Genomic DNA, 9,945 nt, shown 5'->3' on the forward strand with positions numbered 1-9,945 from the left:
TTTTTTTACAAGACAGAATAGAGTGTGAGAGATTTATTTATAAATAAATTCATAGAATTAAATATAAGTTAGCTTTTGGAGGGTCATTATTAAAGTAGATTATAATAATATTACTTAAATTAATATTATTATATTCTACTCCATGTTTTGTCCTTTTGTATCATACTATATAATATGATATTATGCTTTCGCGTAGCTTAGTTACATGTTACATAGTCTTTTGCATTGATGATCTGGGGTTTAAATCCCACCACAATTTAGATCCTATCTAAGGTCCCGTCAATGTATTAAATGATGGTGACAGTAGTCCAAGCGAAATATTGAGCAGTGTGTATAATTAAATACGATCGAAGTGAACAAACAAACATAATGGCGGATATAAACATTTCGACTGACCCGTTTTCTGCATTATCCATTTTTTGCAGTATTCGTATAAAGGATTATTATTGTGATATTTGTATGGACTCATTCATAACTCCGCCATCCGCAGCATTCTACTGTAGCCATGAAAAGGATTAGTTATTATCGTATTATTAATTTTATAAATATTCTGTCATCTGTTAAAATATTTGTACTTATTTTGAGTTAGAATACTGAATGGCAAATGATTTTGAAAGCGTTTTTGTTGGATACAACCGTGCTGAATACAAAATATGATTCTGCATATTGTGTGAAACATTTTTTTCATTTGCAATATTAATTTAAAGTTATAATATATAAGTTTTGCAAATATGGCTTTGTAAGACACGACAATTTCACTAGTGAGAAGATCGAGGTCTAAAACAACATAATTTGTTAACAAAACTAATTAGTGGTAATACTTTAAGGTGTGTACGTGTTCCTTGTAGAGAGTTTACTGTGAAAGTAGCAGCGCTGAAAGACCAAATTTTTTTTCACTTTTGTATGGGAAAACTCGTGAGTCGTGACGCTCGGGCGCTTGCCCATACAAAAGTGAAAAAAAATTTTGGTCTTTCAATGGTTCTACTTTCACAGTGAACTCTCTACTAGAAACACATACACACCCTAAAGTATTATCAATTAGTTTTGTTACACCTTATATAGGTCGGAATAATAAATAGAAATAATTGTATCCCTAGAGGTTATTCTAGTGTACGACGAATGTTTTAAAGAGACTATTAAGTGGCAATTTGTTTTCCTAAACTTTAGAGAACAATTCACCACCGGAAAAAGTTTACTTTAGAGTCTAAACTCTAAAGCGTATGTTATTTCTCAAGTTAAGCAATATAGTTTAGTTTTAAGACATCATTATGGTATATTTTTAGAACACATCGAGGGAATCAGCGTCAACGAAAATAAATACAAGCGCCCAATAAAAACAAAGCGAAATCCGTATTTAGGGTGTCAATAAGGCCATATATAACGGGAGATTAGCGGAATTAAAATGTCGTCACATTGGAAACCAAACGCGTAACATAAAACTGTAAAACGGGTTAATCCGCCCTAATCCCTGAACATATGTATTTGTCGCTGCGTTTTGACGTAGATTTACAATTATTTACAAGAAAGCCGGCCGGGCCGCTTGTGTCTCCTCAGCGTAAGCCGCGGCTTAGCGCGCGCCTTGTTTATGGTCCGCCGTCACACACTAATTGTCTATGGCCGGGAAATGCCCGAACGTTACTGTAAGATGGCGGATTTATTAACGAGCCGCTCTCACATAACGCGTTATATGCCACTTGATACAATAAATATAAGTATAAAATCATAATATACTTTCAATATTTATAAAATAACTATGAATATAGGCTTAATTTCCCCTATCATCCTCTACTTCAAAATATTATAAACAACTAGATGATGCTCGCAACTTTCCTCGGTCATAAATTGTCTGTGATAAAAAGTTTCCGATGTATTTTCCCATTACTTAATAAAAATATTACTTATCGGTGCAGACTTAGTTTTTTAAAAAGGTAACAAACAGCACACATAGAAACAGACACCTAGCACTTCCGCATAATCATTCTACTTAAGGGTGGGTTGCACCAACTTACTATAACTATAACTGTAACTTTAACTACAATCCAAAATGTCAAATCTTTGGTTAAAAATGGACGCCATCAAGACGCCATATTTAACCATAAACATAGAGCTCGACAAGGCTTTAAATGCACGTGGCGAAAAAAGGAACTAACGCTGTCATTATACAAAAACGCTATTTTTGACAGTTCTCCTTTACCAGCAGCGCCCCCGCCCACGTTCTTATAAAGCCTTGTCGGACCAGCAACGTCTTCTGTCAAATTCTGTGGTCAAAATTAAGGTTAAAGTCAAATTAGCCTTAACTATAACCATAACTTTGACCGTAACTTTAACTTTAACCACGCCTCTGGTGCAACCCAACCTTAAGATAAAAATGACAATTGAAAACGGCGTACTTAAAATTATTTTCCTACAAAAATACTCTCAAAAAACTGTACCTAATGCTTTGTTGAGCGCGTAGTATTTTTATGTGTTGCTGCATTTCACAATATTTCAGGGCGCAAGATGTTTTACGTCTCGTGGCTTACCCGGCTTACCGGATTCACCCGGCACTTGTTTTTGTTGGCTCCGACTCAGAACGGTACTCCAGGCATTAGTTATTCGCATCCACGACACGACACCACAGTAATGACATTTTTACTACTGGCTGGATGGATTTCATTTTTAAATTTGCAATGTGCACAGTTTGCATACGATGTAAATCTTAAACTTGGCTATCGTTTAAATACCGAAGTTTATTAAAATTTAATAATATATTTCAATCTAAAAAATGTTTCCCTTTTACTATGGGATATAAAATTTTAACTCGTGTAAAATGTTTCTTATGTTTCTTTATTTTGGGAAGTAAAATTACCCGTACCTACTTAATAAGTTTATACAGTGTGTAACAAAAATAAGTGATAATACTTTAGGGTGTGTACGTGTTCCTTGTAGAGAGTTCACTGTGAAAGTAGCAGCTCTGAAAAACGAAAAAAATTTTTCACTTTTGTATGGGCAAGGGTCCGAGCGTCACGAGTTTCCCCATATAAAAAATTTTTTTGGTCTTTCAGCGCTGCTACTTTCACAGTGAACTCTCTACAAGGAACACGTACACACCCTAAAGTATTATCACTTATTTTTGTTACACCCTGTATAATTACTAGACGACGCCCGCAACTCCGTTGCGCCAAAACTCGTTTATCGCGTAGGAACCGTACATTTTTCCGGGATTAAAAGTATCCTATGTCCTTTCCCGGGACTCAAAGTATCTCCATGCCAAATTTCAGCAAAATCGGTCCAGCGGCTTGGGCGTGAAGAGGTAACAGACAGACACACTTTCGCATTTATAATATTAGTATGGATTATTCAATTTGAATCAGTATTCCTTAATCCTTATAAAGTTATGATATAGGTAAATACTAATTACTCTGTATTTTTTTTTTTTTTTTTTTTATGAAATAAGGTGGCAAACGAGCAAAAACAGGGTCACCTGATGGAGAGCAACTTCCGTCGCCCATGGACACTCGCAGCATCAGAAGAGCTGCAGGTGCGTTGCCGGCCTTTTAAGAGGGAATAGGGTAATAGGGGAGGGTAGGGATGGGAAGGGAATTGGGGAGGGTAGGGAAGGGAATAGGGTAGGGGATTGGGCCTCCGGTAAACTCACTCACTCGGCGAAACACAGCGCTAGCGCTGTTTCACGCCGGTTTTCATGAAACAGTTTTAACATTTTTAACATGAAACAGTGAAAATTTCCTGACGGCCTTCCCACTATAGTAATTCTCACCAATACATAACATTACTAAAGAAACCGCTATCAGAGGAGCCATTTATAAACTAAATTATTTAAATACTTCAACGATAACTTTATAAATACTTAATCATATTAAATCAGATAAACTCAAAGTACCGCTGCCAGTAATGTGGTCGATAAATAAAAAAGAGGTCGCATTCAACGAAGATATAAGAATTAAAGATGCCTTAATAAAGGCATTAATCTACAATTCGCCACGCTCGGCACTCGGCGGTGTGTCAGACATTATGTTGTAACTATAAAATAAATATTTTTTTCGATCATCGCAGCTAACTACTAATTATTATGACAACTTGTTTCGATTTAATCGTTATAGATTTTAATGGTATAGTTGTAAATAAAGATTATGAGAAACACACTGAAATTAATAGATATGATAATATTATTAACACCTCCATCGTGGGTGTCGCAGACACTATAGATTTTCAATTGTTATGCGGCAGCCGGCTGCCGCTTGAGGATTGTTGGGTTAATTGATGTGCAGTTTATGATGTTACAACAGGTAGGTAATAATTACAAAATAAATTAACAAAGTTAATAGATGTACTTAATAGTTACGGCAAACATACAGAAAAAGTACTATGGTCTATGCGCTGTTTAATGTTTAGTGTTTGCTATGATAGTATTTTGCTACATATTACATACTTAGTAGTTTTCAGTATGGGATAATGTTTTATGATTTACTTTCGACAAAAAATGAGTAAGTAGGTTTAAATCTTTAACATCAGCTCTCTCTTCTTTAAATCTTTAACATTTTCATAAGACTTCTTAGTTGTTTTGGGTAAATGGTCAAGTTATAATATTATGAAAATTAATGTGCTGGGTAGGCCTAGGGAATCATCATGAATAGTATTACATTGCTGCAGTTGTGTTTATGACGTACCTTTGTAGGCATTAAATAATTGTATAATTAATTAGAACTATTAAGTATGTTTGTCTGAGGACACACGACAGCATTTATCGTGTTATCGTCTCTATTATTTTATGCTTATAATTTTTAACGTTACACGTAACACAACATACTTAAATAACAACATGTTAAATAAAGTAACTCGAAACCAAGGCTTTGCATTGTTTTTATTTACTTCCAATATGACTTACACCTAGTTTCTTAAGTTATAATAATATATTATATTACATTAATAAATAAATAGAGTTACCAATTTTTACAAACATTATACACACGAGTTCGAGCTATCACAGTCTGACACTTATAGGGGGCAGCCGTAGGGGGCAGCGAAATATCGGAGCGCCGTCTTCTAGTCAATATCACGAGGATACAGGGAGAAAACAACGCGATCAACTATGCTTTACTAAATGCGGTTCGGGGTCCCGCTCGGACGGGCTGACGGGCGGCGTCAAGCCCTGTATCCGACGGTACAGCTGGTGGTACGGGCTGGGCGGCGGCGGGGGTAGCCGCAGCAGCGGCCCGGGGAGAGCGTACCTGCCGTACACCGACAGCAGTGGCGGGTACAGGCCCACCAGCGACGCGTACGGGTTTCCCAGCATCGGGTGGAGAAATGCACCTCTCTTGAACGCCGCCAGCCGCGAGCGCGAGGCGGCCGTCGACCGCCGGCGCAGCTTCCCCGTCGTGCCCCCGATGAACACGTCGTCGGAGGACGGGTCCAGCATCCAGTAGTTTCCCTTCCCCGGGTCGTCGTAGTGCCGCGGAACTTTCACGAAACATTTGTTCAAACTCAGGTTGTGGCGAATCGAGTTCTGCCAGCCCTGCTTGTTTTCCTTGTAATAGGGAAAATTCTTCATGATGTACTCGTATATGCCGTTCAGCGTCAGGCGCTTCTCCGGGCTACTGCGGATCGCCATCATGATGAGGGCGTTGTAGCTGTAGGCCGGCTTCTCGTTCTTCTTGTCGTCGGTCCTGGAGGAGCCGGGCGGCGGGGTCTCGGTGCCGGTGACGTCGAGCTCCGTGTCGGAGGGCGAGGGCGAGCGGGACGAGGCCTCCGGGAGGAGGTCCCGTATTGCGAAACTCGGAGGACTCATAGCTGTGCGGCATCGCGAGCCGCTCGCCGTGAACTAAGGTGCGAGCGCGACTGCGGCGCGGCCCCGCCTCGGGCCCGCCCCGGCCGCGCCCCTCCCACCTCGCGCGAGTGTGAACTGTGAAGCGACAACTTTATTATATGCGCTCCGCGGGGCTCGTGAGTCGTATTTACCGAGAACTTAGAGCGTTATTTGCAGAAGCGAAACGATGCGAGACTGTTGTCACTATAACGTAAGGGTTACGCGAAATCGTAGGGTTGATACGGGGTGTATTATGAAGTAACTCGATTTATCATGGTCTGTAAACATTGTTTTTAAATGTTGCACGCTTTGTTTGGAGCTTTATTTAGTGCGACCGGTTCGATCGACCATGGGCGTTGGGTTTTAATTGATACACTGTGCAGTGTTGTCGACGATAAATTGCGGCTGAAATTTGTCAGATCGCTACAATAACTAATGATACTAACAATGACTTGGAACTTGCTGATTTATTGTTACTAACGTTTACAAAGATGCCTTACATTATGGACATTTTTATTAACAGGGGGCAAATTTATTGGCTCTAAAAATTGTTATTTATATATACTCCTTTGTACTGATCTAAATTTAAACCGAATAACACAGCTGTATGAACATAATGATGAAGCTGTTTTTTGCTTATAAGACATGTTGATAAAAAAACTCACTAGGTACGAATGTAAATCAACGCTTTCTTAATAATAAGTAATAACATTACCTACAGGTATTATAGGTATATTAGGGTCTAATGCAAAAAATTACAAATTAACAAGTACGTCGTACTGCGTACAATGTATATACTACTTATAGCAGGCACTTCTGCAGGTCACACTAAATATATTATGCAGTCCCAAAGAAATTATTTTATTTTCATTTTCGTGGCACAACACTATCCCTAAACTTATAAGGCAGACACAACACTATTCTGAGTTACATAAAGGTAACCTTAAATGATTAAACTAAACCGTTTACTTAACACGTAAGCCATATTGGATCGTGCAGGTTTAGTTTGCGGTGTCTACTGTCTCGTAGGACCGGCCCCGCCCACGCGCCGCCACGCCCCTCTACGTGCCGCTACGTCAAATGTACAGCTCGCTGTTGTTTTATCCTGTTTACTGACAAACACCGAGAGCTTTCCACACTTATATACAGCGTGTTATTTTTATTATTTTTAACTTTATAATTCCCTTACAAAGTAAAGCCCGAGGGAGCTTTTCATACCATGTCATATTATAGGTTTTCGTACTTACCTAAGTTCAATTAATTGTTACCTATAATAGATAAAAGATTTTTTACGTATAAGATTATGGTAGGTACATCCGTATATTTTATGGTATCCGACATGATATGTTATTCTTCTATAAAATATGTAACATCTACTTATGTTTTATGCTTCTTCAATTCAAACTTTTTAAGTTTCTTATCGGTATCTAATGTAACCTTTTTATTGTTATTACAACACATTTAGATTTAAATATAAAACATATCCTACTAAATCTTATTTTCTCCACTCTTATCTTCGATTAAATTTTACGGAATACTCTTGTTTTTTCGAAGCCTGGTTATGAAGTGCATAATACTCTACAGCGCTACAAGTAACGATCGTGATCAATCGCAGATAAATTGAAATGTGCTACCACGGTGTTGGGCCAAGTTGTAGCGTGTGCAAAACAAAGGACAGGCTGCAGACGGTACCGCGTGCCGGCCTCATCAGCGGAACTGTGACCGCGCGCGTGTTTCTCCACAATTGAACCAATCTCGAGCGCTGCACTGGGGACTCCATGAGTTTGGGCTTTCTGGAACTTGTGTGCAACGTTTGTATGAACTCGTGATGGGTTAAGTGTTGAGGCACGTGAGCTTATAGTCTATTTTATATTTTTGTGTCTATACTATGATCATACTCGTAACTGGTATGATAGTAACAATGTTTGTTAAAATAATGTCAGATCTACGAATAATATAACATATTAAGATCCCTCTGGAAATGAATTGATGACTTAGGCCAAAAATCTTACATAGAGAGATAATTCAATATCTAATTACATTAATGACATTATTGATGTTATCTCAACTTTTCATTCGTAGCACATACTATCAGAGAAGTTGATTTCTATATAGGCAGATGGGGCACCTACGTAGTTTGGTCGTGTAACGTCCATAAAGTTAATATATCTAGCGGAATAGAGAAACAAAGGCCTGAGCAAGAGAGAATGCCACTATCAGTAACACTGCGTGGTAAAAAGAGACGTGTGATACATGACAGCAGCACTTAACTTTATGGTTACGTCAAACCCAGTCGACAGATCACAATTAACATTGAAATTGAATTGACATGAGCCGACCAAATGACATTGATCTGTCAACTGCCTAGGAATTAATTTCCTCGATGATTGATTCGTAAGTTTGAAACTGAAACAATTTGCAGTATTACCAGGTATTACGATCATCCCCAGCAATAGAAACGCTTGGTGTTCGTAGCGAGGAGAGTTAAGCCGCGGTCGACGCTATGTTTAGTCACTACGAACAAATATTTTACTAGCAAACGTAAGCATAATATGCTTCCAGCGCAACTCCGCTCATTAAAAATGTTTCAGTCGAGTGGAAAATACGACATGTGATTTCGGAAATGGTTTTTCCGGTTGCTGCGTTTCAGAAAAACTGTGGTGAAGGGAGATGTATATTGAAGTTTTTTTTTTTTTATGAAATAAGGGGGCAAACGAGCAAACGGGTCACCTGATGGAAAGCAACTTCCGTCGCCCATGGACACTCGCAGCATCAGAAGAGCTGCAAGTGCGTTGCCGACCTTTTAAGAGGGAATAGGGTAATAGGGGAGGGTAGGGAAGGGAAGGGAAGGGAAGGGAATAGTTGAGGGTAGGGAAGGGAATAGGGTAGGGGTTAGGGAATTGGGCCTCCGGTAAACTCACTCACTCGGCGAAACACAGCGCAAGCGCTGTTTCACGCCGGTTTTCTGTGAGAACGTGGTATTTATCCGGTCGAGCCGGCCCATTCGTGCCGAAGCATGGCTCTCCCACGTATTTATTTTAACGCTCATCTTAATACCTATATTTTATAAAGCAAATACTTTACGTTACAATCTTTTTTAATAAAATTTTGGTCTTAAGTTGCAAGTGGAATTAGAATTAGAATCTCCGATGAAACCTTTAATTTCATATACACTTTTCTATTGAAACCAACATCACTACAACTAAATTAGGTCTTGAATTAATTACGACAGAAGATACGATTAGCATCATTTACTACAATTCGTTTACGATTAACTTGATTTGGTAAAATAATATACTAAATTATCATTATCATTCAGAAAGCTGTAATACCTATTGTTTTTTGTATAAATCAACAAAATCGTGGCACATAGTGTAGTGAAGATTAAAAACAAATTGTCGCGCAGTTTTGTGTCAGTAAATACATAATATTACAAAGTAAATAAATAAATACGAGGCGCGTGTTTCCGCGCAGATTGGAGCAATTACTGTGGCCCCCGAAAATGCTCATTTTTAATGCCAGAACTTTTGACTGCCCAAAAACTAGTGATTAAAATACCTTGATAAAAACGAGAGAGTCGTATACGTGCATTGTAATATTGTATCTCTTAATTATAGGCACGTATGTTATAATTATAGTTAGGTAGTTCAAAGAATGGTTTTGACTAGACATCGTATATTATATGCATTTGTATATTTGCATATGCAAATGCACATAATGGCACTTTTTAGGCGATAGTGCATATTTCAGTCGTATTATGCCATCGAAGTCTCCAAACTACCTATCATGATTCAATAGATCAAAATAAAATGTACTTCAAATACATGTTGCCCCATCCCTATCTAAAGACATCCGCAAATCGCAATACACCCGACACCAACTTTCTAGAAACAACATTTCTCATTAGGTATAGTTGGAAACATTAAAAGAAAAATTAAATACGCCACCACTGGAAAACTCTTCAAAAATTTATAAATTTTAATAATAAGTGACTTTTGATTGTGCATATATATTATTTTGTGCATACTTCGGCCATTTTCCCCGCATATTTGCATACATATTTCGGCACATTGATCGTGCATATAATCCGATGTCTAGTTATCACATTGTTAAAGGTCATATATTATGTCATTTCTGAATTC

The 9,945-nt window shown here is 38.3% G+C and overlaps 1 protein-coding gene across 1 annotated transcript; it reads right to left on the reverse strand.

Moving 5' to 3' along the window:
- Nucleotides 1-4,877: 4,877 nt before the first annotated feature.
- LOC121739313 (fork head domain transcription factor slp2-like) lies at nt 4,878-5,812 on the reverse strand. Its single transcript, XM_042131704.1, has one exon. The coding sequence runs from the start codon at nt 5,783-5,785 to the stop codon at nt 5,084-5,086; it is 702 nt and encodes a 233-aa protein (XP_041987638.1). The 5' UTR covers nt 5,786-5,812; the 3' UTR covers nt 4,878-5,083.
- Nucleotides 5,813-9,945: the final 4,133 nt, after the last annotated feature.

The sequence above is a fragment of the Aricia agestis genome, chromosome 2, assembly GCF_905147365.1.
Source record: "Aricia agestis chromosome 2, ilAriAges1.1, whole genome shotgun sequence".
Taxonomy (NCBI): domain Eukaryota; kingdom Metazoa; phylum Arthropoda; class Insecta; order Lepidoptera; family Lycaenidae; genus Aricia; species Aricia agestis.